Source organism: Lutjanus erythropterus, chromosome 21 (assembly GCF_056507025.1).
Source record: "Lutjanus erythropterus isolate fLutEry1 chromosome 21, fLutEry1.hap2, whole genome shotgun sequence".
Lineage (NCBI taxonomy): Eukaryota > Metazoa > Chordata > Actinopteri > Lutjaniformes > Lutjanidae > Lutjanus > Lutjanus erythropterus.
In genome coordinates, this window is record NC_139337.1 from 15,766,828 (window position 1) to 15,781,969 (window position 15,142).

General features: G+C 39.4%; 1 protein-coding gene across 1 annotated transcript; it reads right to left on the reverse strand.

The window, feature by feature from the left end:
- Positions 1–471: 471 nt before the first annotated feature.
- hgd (homogentisate 1,2-dioxygenase) lies at positions 472–11,855 on the reverse strand. The gene is made up of 14 exons (XM_084747006.1): positions 11,697–11,855; positions 9,482–9,553; positions 9,160–9,248; positions 8,947–9,052; positions 7,144–7,203; positions 6,966–7,057; positions 6,789–6,823; positions 6,582–6,661; positions 6,218–6,317; positions 4,059–4,183; positions 2,206–2,310; positions 1,391–1,517; positions 810–991; positions 472–698 (listed from the first exon to the last, which is right to left on the reverse strand). The coding sequence occupies exons 1-14, from the start codon at positions 11,709–11,711 to the stop codon at positions 555–557; spliced, it is 1,332 nt and encodes a 443-aa protein (XP_084603132.1). The 5' UTR covers positions 11,712–11,855; the 3' UTR covers positions 472–554.
- Between the last annotated feature and the right edge of the window lie 3,287 nt (positions 11,856–15,142).

A 15,142-nucleotide genomic window follows, 5' to 3' on the forward strand; every position in this document is an offset into this window, starting at 1 on the left:
GCACGGTCTGGACTAGCCCTAGGATGACTTCTATTAGGATTTGGTGATATATGAATTGACTTGTTATTCTCTTTAAACCATCTCAGGAAATCAAAGTTTCCATTTCATGATTTATTTAATCTCCAACTATAAAAGTGAAGCACAGGTTACACACAAAATGCATACATGTTCGCCATGACTCAACGGTACCGTTACATGTTCAGAAACAATAGATCTTTTTCACAGCAGACATATTAATATGAAATTGTTGGGTAAACAGGTGTTACCAATTAAACTAATTAAGGTCCTGTTTCATTTAATGTTGTATCAGTTAGTATCTTCGGTACCACCTGCATTTACCCGACTATTTCATGTCAAAATGGCTGCTGTGGAAAAAGATCTATTTATGCAGACTCTAGTGAAGGTTATTTGTAATTCCCTCTGTAATTTCCTCAACAGGCTTGATCAGGCCACATTCCACAAAAACTAGACTGATGGTAGCCACATTTAATAGATTAAAATTCCTTTCTTTTTTTTTTTTATCTTTGTATATATTTGGTTTATACTTTGTTTTATTACTGTTTGCTGGGCTTCCAGTTGGGGTTGAAGTGACTACGAAGAGGCTCCCAGCACTGGTAGTAGCTCTTGTCAAGTCTCTGGCATGTTTGGAGACCCCACTTGGTCACTGCCATGCTGAAGGAAGACTCAAACATGAAAGCCTGAAGGAAAGAAAACACATGCAAAAGATATAATCGCCAACACCAGCTTTTTAAAACAAATAAAATTTAAATCCTTAACAGTTGGTATTGAAACTTTATTCTTTTTTTTACCATGGTTCCCTCGGCGACTCTCTCAGGTTTGAGCTCAGCTGTGCTGTTCTTCTCAAAGCAATCAGCGTCTGGTCCATGTGGGGTCATGATGCTGTGGAGGCTGCCCCCACCTGGCTGGAAGCCCTCTTCTTTGGCTTCATAGTGGCCTTTGATCAGACCCATAAATTCGCTCATGCAGTTACCTGAAGCGACAAGAGGGAGGAGCTGTAACACAGCACTAAATGGGGACAGTTAGAGAGTGAGCTGTAACATAGATATCCACTAGATGGCCTTATAGATCTGTGGTGAAAACAGACAAAAGGTGCCGTTGTGGTGCCTCCATTGAAAAGAGTCATTCAGCGGGTGGATTGTTATCACCCACTGGCTTGACACTGGTTGGGTAAATGGACATGTTAGCTTCTAGCTGGCTTGTTTCACTCCCTGATAGACTAAAATTAGCCTCACTAGACAGAATTTGACACTTCAAATTAGGGTTCAAATTCAGACAAAAATCATTGTTTGTTTTTTAAAGTCTGCTCTAAAAATGTGTACAAAACATGTTCTAGCTGAAGCAAGGCATGTGTTTGTCACTGTGGTCTTACGGTGATAGTACGGTGGACGGAAGGTGTGGTCAGCCACACCCCACCGAGGGGGGAAGATAACAAAGTCAGCAATGGCCACACCTGGTCGTGTGGATTTGGCAGTCAGGACAGTAAAGATAGATGGATCCTACAGGAAGATCATAAGTAAAACAATATGTTACATGTTAAGGTTCTCTATTGAATTAGAGTTGGGTTTAATAGCCCTTCCTAAGTCCTGAACCCCTTTGATCTGTGCTCCAATAACAGTTAATGAAGATTGGTAGCTGACAGGACCTTGGTCAGCTGTCCCTTTTCTTGTTTCGTGCACTTAGATATGCTTTTAATGTTTATATTAAAATGAAAACTGTATTTGAAGTTAGTTCATAAATGCCGCTTAGGGACCTGGAAAAGCGACATATATTCACACTCAACTTAGCTAATGTTAGCAGACTAGCTGTCTAATCTACATGCTAGCAAAATGCTAGTTAATGTCAGCTAACTAGTTATCTGGTGTTTCGCTAACATAAGCTCACTTAATATGATGCTATATATAGTGCATGTCACTTTTATAGTTCCCCAGAAACTTATTTTAACCATGTTCAAATCTGGTTTTCTTTTCGACATAGACAAGCCTAGCATACAGGAAACAGGACAGGGGGACGCTGACTGAGGTTTCATCAGGTACCAGTCTTGCTCAGCTGGATTTAGAATAGGTCAGTTCACTTCAAGGGCAGAATATAAAGACACATTGATGAGTTTATGTTAAAAATTTGTTGCTGTTGCTCTTCTCAATATACATATTGAGAAGATACTTGAGTGTGTCCATAAAGTCTCACCGCATGGTCGAAGGCCACACAGTTGATAACCATGAAGTTCTTCAGGTTGTATTTGTATGGTGTGTAGTTCCCGTGCCAAGCCACCACATTGAACGGCGAGAAATCCTGCGTGCAGAGCACAAAACGAAACAAATAAGACGAGTCTACCCCAGCAAGAAACACAAAAGACTTTAAATTGAGCTTTTCACAGGGAAAAAGGAATAATGAATAATGTCTTTGTAATCTTAAATTCCCAGAGAGAGTACTTCTTGACATAAAGAAAAAAAAAGCTGGTCATAATGAAAAGGGTTGATTGTGAAAGAGGGTGTGCTTCTTTCATTCTTTCTTCTCTTTCATTCCCTCTGTTCTTTGTGAAATGAGGCTCCAGGTATTATGGGGTAATTGGCTTCACAATCAAACTTTCCCAAACTTTGAGCATTTTGACGCTCGCGGCGGCGCAGTTATTGGGGGGAGGGAGCAGCCGTAACAGTGGGTGCAGAGATATTTCTTTATCTTGATTGTTAAAACCACAGCAATTTTATATAGTTTCTCTGTTCTGATAATGTCACTGCGAAAAAGACATTCAACAGCAGCTCTAAAATCAATATAGTTCATTACAACTCAAGCTGCCTCCAGAGTGACCTGCCTGCTCCTTACACACATGCTCACGTACAACTCCACACATGAACAGCTAATACACATGAACAGTAAAGCCTCACAGGCACATATGCATACACCAACACGTGCGTAAGTAAATTCATGCTCATTACATGACTAATAAACAACAAAAAACCTTAACCACACGCAATTTACGGTACATACAATAAGGCCTTTGGGAAACCCAGTGCAGGTAATCTCTTGGACTTTCGTCTGTGGTGACTCCACCACATTCGATTAAAATGAAGGGAAAAATGGAGGAGAGCAAGCACTTGCACACACATGCACACAAAACACAAACATATTGGCCCAGTCAAGCAAATAATAAGTTAATTTGAGCAATTTCAGCGCTCTGCGGGGGAACAAAACAGCAGGACCAGACGGGAGCAGCAGCATCTTCCCTGAGATGAGGCCCGCCGTCTCCCACCCCACCTTATTTTCTTACTCCCGTAGCCTCACCCTCCTGGCTCTGGGAAGGGTGGACACCAGGAAAAGAGTGTCAGGTGCAGACAGCAGCATCCACCTCTGACACCCAGCACATAACAGGGGGCGGATACTCAAATAGAGGCAGCGACAGAGATGGAAAAATGTTTGTTTTGCTACAAAAAAGACAGTATCTTGCCCTTGTGTACTTCCTTCGATGAATAATAACAGTGTGGTTTGACATGGTTTCCACGGTTACAACCCCCCAACCCCCGTCCCTGACAAACCTCTCCTCCCACCTCCTCCCTGTCTCGGTAAAAAACCTCCTGTCAGACATTATGTGTCGATCCAATTATGCGCCCAACAGGACATTTTGGGAGGGGCAGGATCATTCCCTGAGTGAAATATGGTGAAATTAATGCTTAACTTGGGAAAGGTTTTTCCTACAAAGCAAAGCTTCACAGGTACACTGTCTGTAACTCCAGAATGCCTTAACTAATTATGAGTGATTAAGACTCATAAGGGAGTCGAGGCGGAAACCTGCTGAATGGATAACAGCTAACGCTTCGATATTAAATCATCAGGGATGGCAATTCAATCGGCAGGAGCAGCTAATGGATCATATGCTTCACTTGGACAGTTTCCTGTTAGTCATTGTTGCGGTTCAGTGGTGTTTATTGAAGCAAACACACACTTAAATAGGGTAATAGGGCAACTATGCCATATGTGTGGGCCCCTGTCATATAGTGTCTTTGTACACATCGGTGTACTGACATGTAACAAAAAAAAATCACCTGTTGGCAGGCAAAGAGCTTTCCTTGGTACTTGTTGATGATGGTGTAACCTGTGGCCACTGTGCGATCCTCGTACCAAGCGACTGGACAGAGGAAATCTCTTGGGTTGGCCAGACCATTGGCTCCTGTGAAACACACAAACAACGGCACACAAAAAATTTAAATCTTTGTAAAAAGTACTCCAGCCACGCTACCACCTCTGTGAGGCTTTACTTTGGCACACGGTTCTTTGAGTGTAAAGCTAATGTTGGTGTGCTATAAGTTATGCTATAAGCACAATATATAACATTCTCACTTAAAAATATCTAAAAAGACCGATGTTGTATATCTTGTTGAGGTGTGTACAAGTTTTTCCAACAATGTGCAAAACTGCAAATTAGCTTGCAAGCCACTCTATTCTCATTTCTTTTTTGTGTGCTGTTGCCAAAGCTATCTCTGTAAAACAAAACATTTGGGTGAACCAAATGACCCCAGAAGGTTATGTGACAGGAAGAGAGGTAAAATGAGGGGAAATATTGGTGTAGCATTTGACAAGCTAAGGCAACAGAGAGAGACGCAGATCTCACATATGTTCTACTTGACAAGTACACTCTAGATTTTCATCAGCATTGGTGGCAACAATGAAGAAAATGACTGAGTTTTCTGTCATTGTTTTGATTAAGAGCCCTCACTAGCAGAAATTACATACTGTGCATTTAGGCAGGTATAATATATATCATGTTCACCATTGTAGTTTAGTGCATTTGTGCGCTAACATTTGTTAAGCTGAGGCTAGTAAGAATGTCATCAGTTATGTAGCTATTTGATAATAAACTAAACTATTTGACAATTTGGAATTGGAATTGAAATTATTAGAATTCATCCTGAGGGGAAAATTAATATCTGTGTCAAATTTCATGGCAATTCAACTGATAGTTGTTGAGACATTTCACTTAAAATCAGAAACCAATGTGAACCTCATGGCGGTGCTAGAGGAAAAAAAAAAATCAGGTGATCCCATAAAGGATTACTTTGGCATTTTTCAACCTGGACCCCATTTTCCCATGTTTTTGTGCCTAAGTGACTGATGGCGACAACAATTTTTGAAATTGGTCCAGTATTAAGGGAGACTGCTGCAGGCGCAACAGGCTGCAGTGTAATCCCTGCGGGCAGTAGCTCCCGTCAAAGTATGTCCACTAAAAGTGCCTGTTTTGCCACTGACAGGCTGAGATTGTTATTCTAAATGTCTGACAACATTATGGCAGAGATATTCGTTACAACCATAGACCTTGTTGTTGAAGAGTATTATCATTTTTTTAAACAAGAAACAGCTAATTTATTGCTCTCACCAAAGCCACCAGAGTCCATTTACAGAAACAGCAATTTTAGATGTGAAAATATTCTGACTGGACCTGCTGTTTTTTTTTCACTCCTCTTCCAATATTTCCACATATAACTTGCTGAATAAAGGCAGAGTTGGTGATTGCTGTGACAGTGGAAAACACAATGGATTTGGTGAGTTTTATTTTGTTTCTATCAAGTTTGAATGAAGTGTGTTTTACTATGATAAAATTACTTTCTCTAAATTGAGTCTGGTGGTTCCCACATGAGTACATAAGAAAGCTGTTTCCACTTAAACAAAACATATCTCGCTTTAACAAAAAGATCTGTCTCTGTTGGGATCCTGTCCATAATGTTGCCAGGCACCTAGTATAACAATCAGAGCATGTCAGTCGCAAAACAAGCATTTTCAGTGGACATACTTTGACGGGTGCTATTGCCCACAAGGATTACACATTGCAGCCGGTTTCACAGCTGACAGTCTCACTGTTGCTGTCCCCATTAGTCACTTATACACAAACACATAGCGAAAATAGGGCCCAAGTTGAAAAATACCAAAGTTTGCATCTAAGTCATTCGGATTTATCCACTGTGGAGCATGAATGCATGTACAAAATTTAATAGCAATCCATCCAATAGTTGTCAAGATATTACTGATTTCCATCTCTCAAGGTTTGCTGTTAGCATGGCTAAAATATGACAGAGTTAAGGAGAATGTGAGAACGATTAAGACAGTAGACAGCTGCAAGAAACAAAAAGAAAGAAGTCGATGTGCAGAATTTTAAGTAAGGATGAACATAGACTATATCTATCCGCACTGACAAACATTGTACACACACCTATGGGTCCCAGGTCAGGAAGTTCAAAATGGGCTCCATACACCTCCAGTATGTAGCCTCTGGTTTCTCCAAACACATGCACACTGAAGCGCATCCCTTGCTGGACAAAATACAAACAGAGTGGTGTTGAAGGGAAATTTAGTGCTGAAGGGACGTATGGGTTCATGGACTAATGTTTTTTTTTCGTAAACACACGTGCTTCAAATCCTGGTGGTCAGACCTCTTTCCACTGCTATTTATTTTTAAGGTCACTTTTGAAAAGTACCAAACTATGCCTTTCTAAATATGGTAAATGGGATGTGAGGGCAGACACAATGGCAGATTTCTGTGTGAAAACCGGGGAGATGAAAAACATAGACCTCACCTGGATGACACAGATCTCGTTCGGCTCGACCATCATTTTCCCAAACTCTGTGGTGATCAAGATCTCACCCTGCTGGGGGACTAGAGAGACAAACAGACAAAGAGAGGCAGCAAAAAGAAAATTTGAGGCAGAATAAGGACTGGGGATTGAGCTATCATTGTTCTTGCGATAGATGACAGTGAAAACATCAACAGTCCTTTTCCTCACCAATCAGAAAGTCTCCGTCTGAGTTGTTGAAGCACCTGGAACAAGAAGACAAAAACGGAGAGAGTTTGGAAATGATCGGCAAAGCGTAACCAAAGATTTTGTAGCTGTTTGATATGTGAAAATGCATCTATTTGTTATATGATAGGACACATTTGCACACAAATACTGCATACGCACCTGTCAACCATGGAGGTGTTGCAGGTGTACATGTGGATGCCGATGCCATTGCGAGATTTGGCATCTCCAGCACCACAGACGGTGTGCAGGCCCTGCGACATACACAAAACCTCAATGAATTGAAATTCTTAAATGAAAAAAATGATGGGATGATAGAAAACAAATGAGTTAAACTCACAGCCACAAAGTCCACTTTCTTCTCTGTAGATTTGGGGATGGTGAATGGCAGCCATCGCAGCTGTGAGAGAAACCTCAGAGTCAGAATCTACATTTTTACTACGTACAGAGAATGGACAGGACTGGTGCAAAGAAATCTTTAAGGCCCCTTTCTTTTAATTGGCTTTTTACTTTGAATAATGAGATACTAGATGAAGACACAATTTTCTGACAAAGTTGGAACAGTTTTGGTTATTCCACATGAGACATGTCTACATCTCTGTTTCTTATGGCTTTTCTAACTGGTTTGATGTGGGTGGGTCTCAGTAAGAAAAGGGTGATGTCACATATGTCCACGCACCAATCAGAGTAAAGCAACAAATTCATATAAATGTGATGACAGTTGTGGGGATCTTAACTTTTAGAACTGTCAGTCAAATCCAATCAAACCACGGCCACACAGTCCCGATGAAGCAGATCTGGTGATATTCTGACTTTTAATGAGTTCTTGCAGAGGATCATTATCATGTCTGTACGGGAAATAAGAAGCTACAACCACCCAGTTATCTTAGCTTAGCATTAAGACTGGAAACAGCTAGTCACAGCCAAGCCTACCTTTTGCCTACCATACACTAAAAGGTTTAAAAAAAAAAAAAAGGACTAAGATTTTTTTAGAGACTGGGGACCTTTCTTTACAAGACAGTAATAGATTATTTTGTTTTTTTTTTCCCCACCCTTATATTTTTTGGCAAAATGTCTATATTTGTTTCCCAATATATTGATTCTGAATTTTCACTTTCCAGTAATTAAGTATTGTTTGATGATTTTACATACATACATTTCCTAGAAAACAAATACTATGTCATCAGTTTGATCCTATTAATTGCAAAAATCTCATATGCATAAATCTAAATTTTCCAATCACAAACCATCTTTTAATTTTTCAAAGAGGTGAAAATGAAAATGAGCATATTTTTTGTATGTTAATGTTGCTGTTTGTCAATAAAATGTTTTAAACAAATAACTAAATAACTAAATAAATAAATAAATAAATAAATAAATAAAGCTGATTGTGTTGGTTGCAGAGAGAGATCAGCAGCTATATAAATGGTTAAAAAATCTGACCATACTATTTAAATATTTGCAGTATCAAACTTATTATTTCCACGATAATAGATCCATGTGCAAGAGAGAAGCTCACATGAACTATATATTTACGAGCTACTCGGCCCTGATCCAGAGATAATGAGTGAGAAAAACTTACATTTTAAAACGTTCATATAGAAAAAAAAAAGTTTTGAAAACTTAAATTAAAACTGGAGTGCATCTTCTGCAGCGAGTGTGTCCTTCTGCCTGTCACACACAAACACACGCTGCTTGTGCACAGCGAGGGAGATGTCACTGAACTTCATTATTTGCATGAGTCAAAATGTATGATAACATTAAACATGTTTAATTTATTGGAACGTCCATATGTGGACTAAATTACGTGAAAAATAAAAAAGATGTTGTGATAATATGCAAAATGACTTAATACATTGCCATGTTATTCATATATCCTTTGTCTGTAGTCATCTCATCTTACTCTAAATACCAAAAACTCAAAATATTCTTTTGAACTCTTAATACATAGTAACTAAAAGCACTGTGCTGTTTTTTTATCAACTCTGATTGCTGCTTAATTAATTGTGATTATGAAATGTTACAGAGAAATTCAAAATGCGAAAAAGTTTTCAGGAGCTTTAACAAGATTCCCAGTTTTCCTAATTGCAGCAAAGTGACAAATAAAACGAGCAGGAACTTTACCCTTTGAGCGTTTACAGACCTGGTTCGGGTCAGGCTCCACTTCGTTCCAGTTGTCTGTCAGGTTCCCACAGGGCACCGGGGAAAAAGGCTTATGTTTGACAGACGGCAGGATGCGGTACAACCAGCTGAAGTAGGAAGGAGGATCAATGTTAAGACATGAGTTACTGTATAAGCTCAGTTAGGTTTTACAGTGATCAGTGAGCTGATTTAAATGTCTGAAAGAGATGAACACCTCCTCTTGTTGGCTGGCCGCGGGCAGGTGAAGGCAGAGCCGGAGAGCTGCTCAGCATAGAGGCCGTAGGGACACACCTGAGGATTGTTCTTTAGAGACATAATGCAGTATGTTAATACTGTGTGTATGGAGCTGAAGCCTGTTGGGATCAGATTCAGATTTTCCCGTGAAACATAGAAAAGTCACACCTCCTAACTCCCATGGTGTCACATTAAGTATTCATGCAATTAACTTCAGCACAAAATTTAGCAAATTTTGTGAATAAATTATTGAATGGAATGAATGCCAAAGGCATCCCAGTGTGTGCGTTTGTGTGCGTTACCTGTCCCTCAGGTAAAGATCCTGGACAGCGAGGGTCTTCAGAGGAGAACTCGTTCCCAAAACCGCTCATGTACTACAAGACGAAAGACATTTGGCACACAAGTTAAAGTAAAAAATAAATAAAAACACATGTAAACACCACGCAGCTTCATTGTAATGCAGGATAAATGTGTTCATGCTGGTTATAATTAATTTTGAAGGCTTGTCATTAAGGCTTGTCTTTTTGTTAATTGTTGTCATATTGATTCACATTAGATCTATGATAAAACAAACTGCAGTTATGCCAAATTTCCCCCCTCGCAGTCGTCTATTATTTTTGTGTTATTGTGTTACAGAAACACGCTAATTGCACTGACATGCTCCACAGTACATTTTGGTCAGTATTTCAATTATAATAGATAGGATTATTATTCTTTCATCATTATGTACTGGCCAGAGTTATAGTTTTTCATTAGTTTTTATTTTTTATTTTTTGTTTTCAGTAGGTCTAGTTTCAGATTAGTTTTTATTGTTTAAAAGTTAATAGTTTAACTTAGTTTTCATTAGTTTCAGTGTTATTTTTAGTTGTTTTTTTAAATTGTGTGGGTATTTATCAGGGGCAAGAATGAAGAAATTCAGAACAGGTATTACAATACGAACAAAACACTTTGTGAAAGCGAATGACATCCCAGTCTCAACTACAAGAGTGCAGATGCCTGCCAGGCAACAGATGGTGAAGCATCTGCTGCAATGCCACCACAGCTGTTACAGTTGACATTCATGTCTGTCCAGACTCATATAATGAATGTAGTGAAAACTTTGAAGGAATTTAATCTGGAATTTACCACTATACTGACCTGTAACTTTGAAGGATTTCAATTAAAGTATTAAGTGTCTTTTTGGCAAGATGAAAGTTCTCGCCATAAATGTGTGATTCCAGTGAATAATTTCCAGTGAGAAACATGCAGAATAGAAACTATTTCTATAGAAGAGGACAGAGGACTGACAGGGAACTGAAAATTATGATGTCATGTTGAAGTTAGCCAATGAAATCTTGAGTTACAGACAAAAATGTGTTTAGTGAGGTCTCTGTGACTTTTGACCTTTGACTGCCAAACGCTAATCCGTTCATTCTTTAATCCAAGTGGATGTTTGTCCCAAATTGTAATAAATTTCATCAGGGCATTCTTGAGATATCGCCTTGATAGGAATGGGATGATCTGATAACATAATGCCTGTGGCCACACATGCACTAATGCACCAACGACTCTTTGTGTTTGCAAATTGACAAAAACTAAACTAAAGACAGTTCCTGAATATTTTTATTTTATTGTAGTTAGTTTTGTAAGTACAGTTTAGTTTTAGTTTTATTTCAGTTAACTGTTTTCACATCTAGTTTTAGTTATTCAGTTTAGTTTTAGTCACCTATAACACTGATCACTACAAACACACTCTCCCTCCAAACACAAAACTGGCAAATCTTGCTGAGTCATTGTTGCTCTGCAAAAAGCACACTCACAGGCATGAATGGTTTCCATATGTGCGCGTTCACGTGCTGTCAGTCTGTCCAGAGCATGTGTGTGTAAAAACAATTTTGAGTGTCTAGTTTGTGCCTTATGATATAATATGATGTAAAGTAGGATTTTATTTAAAAAAAAAAAAACGACATTGTGTCGGAAATAAAGTCCAACATTAAACACGAAGTTAAAGTGTTAAGAAAACAATGTTTTACTCTGATAACAAACACCAGTGAAATAACATACCGAGAGAATCAGTCCTGGACTAAATGGGTTTGGAACTTTTAATGATGCAAAATAGCCTATATGGATGTAAAGTGTTTTTAAAAGCTATCCAAATGAGGATTTTCCACTTAAATATTGCCTCTCTGTAAAGCTGTTATGGCTTTTCTGCTTTGTGAAGCTATGTCAGCCCACATCTGGGCAGCTGCTGAATGCAGCACTCTGATTGGTCAGAGATGAAAGCCGCCCTTAGGTCAGCCGGTCTGCTTCTGTTACACTGACGGCTTGATTCACAGTTTAATTTTGTATTTCTGGCGCAACGTACAAATGATCTATTCCTGCCCTGTTCCTTATTCTCTCTTTATTAATTCATGCAAATTTAACTCAGTCACACTAATCTGATGTTTTGGGGCTTGGGACAGAAGCACAGTTCCTAAACAACCAACAAGTGAAAAACATTTCTAACAATAGCGTTGAATAAAGTAGTTGCTGTCTTACCTTGAGTCCAGCCATGGTGCTGTCAGTTAAAACTCAAAGCTCTTCAAAGTGTTTCAGTGGTTACAAATTAAATGACTCTTCACGTATTCTCCTGCTCAGACAAAATCCTCTGCAGGGGTGTGCATGCCTCTTTATGCACTGGGAAGAAAAAGTGGGTTGGATTTCTGCTCTTTCTCAATCTGGGTTTAATTAGGCCTTGACTGACTCTGTGACGCAACAGCAGGGTCTCATGTTAAGAGGAAAGGACGGTCAGATGGGCAAAATGTGCGCAAACAAGGTACGATGTTACTGCCAAGACAAACAAGAACCCAGACTACATTTAAAAGCTTTGAATGCACCATGTATGTAAAAATTAAGAATCATGTAATACAGTTAATGAAGGAAGGAAGGCTTTATTTCAGGATATAATCTCTATGGTCAGACACAACTGTATTCTTGACATGACCTTTCAGCCTAAAAAATGAGGGGAGAAAAAAACTATGGATTATCAATTAATTAATAGAAATATTCTAGTCCTGTGTCGACTGTAATGAAGCGTGGAAAAATAAGCACCCTATAAAAACACAGGATTAGTCTGCTGTAGTGTCAAACTGTGAACAAATTTTGACTGTGTCTGCAAACAGTGGTGCCATGCACATCCTCACGTACTGCAAAACAAACATCTGGACAAAAATCAGGCAGATTCTGGCTGTTTGAGGTGCAGGAATGAAAAAATCAAAAGGGCATTGGATGTATGTTGTGGGCCACCAGCTCTCCAAAGGTCGTGATGCATTTATGGTGAACCAGTTCCACTTCCTGGTTTAGACTGAAGTTATTTTATTATATGACTTAAAGTACAAGAATGACTTCACCTCTATAGTAAAAACACACACAAGGAGGTATTAACTATTTCACATTTAGAGGCACATAGAGCCCAACTAATTGCTGCATGTAGGGCAGGCCATTTTCTCCACTGGAAAGGTGCCTGTTTTCTGGATTTAAAGGACACCATAGAGGGCACATTATCCTGTTGTCCTCAGGGGCAGATTTAGTCCATTTGGGACCTAAGGTAAACACCACATTCTTTGTTCTCCCACTTTTCAATCCATGAATGAATAATAAATCATAAAAATAAACTTTTATTTATGTGCGGAGGATGAATCAAGAAGTCTCACACCCTGAGGGAAGAAGCTGCACTGTATTCTGGTGGTGTGGCAGTGAACACTTCTGTGTCTGTTGCCAGATGGCCGCGGGGTGAACAGGCTGTGGCTCAGGTGGGTATTGTCTTTTAGTGCCTCCTCCTTTTTTGCTGCCTTGGCTTTGCTACAAGAGTCTGTACTCCATACAGCTCACTGTTTGTTTACACAAATTGGTTACTGTTTTCCTGAATCATTTATGCTGATGTGTCATAAGTTTATGGAATAGTCCAAGTTAGTGGAGACGCCCTGAGACACGAATCAAGCATTCTGATGTCATCTTAGTGTATAAAAAGATATAATTTGTGGAATGTTAAAAACAAAAAAAAACTTTAAACTTGTCAGAGAAATGCAGTGGAGTAAAGAGTTCAATAGTTAATAGCCAATAACAATAGCCAACAACATTTGCCTCTCAAGTAAAGTACTAATCTATTGAATGTGAATAAATGTACATAGTTACTTTCCACCTCTGCTGAAGCAAAGTGAAATGTTTACACTGCAGTGGAGACAAACATGCACCAGTCTGAATGCTGGGCCACCGTCTCTCCACATTTAATGCTCCACTGGTTCATCAAGTTGCCCTTAATTTTGTCATGCTTAACACATGCTGAGTTACTGTTTTATTTAAAGTGAGTTATCACTCCTGTACAGCTGCATAATTAATTGACTTCTCTTAAAACCAGCATAATACACGGGATAACCTCTGCATGCTGCAGTGAGCAATTCATCCTCGACATGAACAACAGCAAAAGGCCTCCAGAAGGCCTATACATTACTTTACGCAAAATTTATTCAGTTCATTTCTGGAAATAGATGGTCAAACGAGGGGTACCTAATGTCCCCCGTGCAGCATGTATCAAAAAGAATCAATTTCGCCTCTCTCATCCTTGCCTCGCTTCCCCTCTTGTCTATTTCTTTTCTTTTTGGGAGGTGTTGGGGAAGGGTAAATGATGGCAATTCTCATAGCGAGGCGCAAATAAACTCGCCGCGGCAGAAGTAACTGTTCTCCGGCGAGGCGTGCAGTCAGGCCCGGGCCCCCCGCTGGCAGCCAGTCACGGTGCTGTGCCAAAGACGAGAAAGCCCAATGGCAGGAAAATATCACGTCCCAGTCTCCGGAAATTGATCTGCTCCTTGCATGGAGAAAGAAAATGAGCGATTTTAATTTCATCCCCGAGTCTGATGATAGAATTCTAGAGTATTTGGGTCCAATCCGGATGGTGCCTGTGTGTTTTAAGAGAGGCAGGAATAGCTGGAGACGGCAGAGCGGAGACTGTTGTTGCCTACTGACAGTTATATCTATGCATGCGTAAGTGGGCCATAAATGCTTTGTTATTAGATGCCTGCTGAACTCAATGGCTTGATGGTAAATGGTACACTCACCTGGCACAGTTTCTCCCCATATGCATAAACAAGCAATCTCTCTCTCTCTCTCTCTCTCTCTCTCTCTCTCACACACACACACACACACACACACGTAGTTACAAGCCTATTCTGTGATGTGATGACATCTTTAGCCTTTCACAGCACATGCAAGTGCACAAACTTTCATATCTACTTCAGCGTAGGTGCTATATTTAAAGGTTCAGTGTGAATTATTTATGGGGATTTATCAGCACAATATGGAAGAATTGAATATAATATTAAATATAAAGTACATGTATATATAAGCACATTTTCATTAAACAGAAGAAGAAGAGGAAAATAAGAACTTTTGTGTGTTCGTTACCTTAGAATGAGTGTTTATACCTACAGAGGGAGTTGCCATGTTGAACTGCCATGTAGCACAGAATGGACAAACCAAACACTGGCTCTAGATTTGGCCTTTTATGTTATGTGCGAGTTTTGCAGCCACCGTAGATTCACCTATGCTTGGAACAGGAGAGGGAGTTGAGGTGTTTACAATCTGCAAGCTCACCACTAGATGCCACTAAATTCTGCAGATATTTACATGCAAGACCTTTGCTCAAGACTTCAGGATTTTTTTATTATTATTAATGCTCAGGACATCAAAATTCATTGTAACAAATTAATGTGTCTATCTATGTGTCTATCTGCATAGCAACACTAATCAACCAAAACATTAAAACCACTGACAGGTGAAGTGAATAACATTGATCATTTTGTTACAATAGTTACAAAGGTTTGGATTTATTAGGCAGCAAGCAAACATTTATTCAAGCTGATGTGTTGGAAGCAGGAAAATTGGCAAGTGGAAGGATTGGAGCAACTTTGACAAGGGCGAAACTGTAATGGCAAGACGACTGGGTGAGA

Excerpts from the sequence above, each read along its gene's own strand:
- hgd (XM_084747006.1), bottom strand. Across the intron at positions 9,249-9,481 it reads GATCTTTACCTGAGGGACAG|AACAATCCTCAGGTGTGTCC; the intron begins GTAACGCACACA and ends ATGTCTCTAAAG. Across the intron at positions 9,053-9,159 it reads CGGCCAGCCAACAAGAGGAG|CTGGTTGTACCGCATCCTGC; the intron begins GTGTTCATCTCT and ends TTCCTACTTCAG.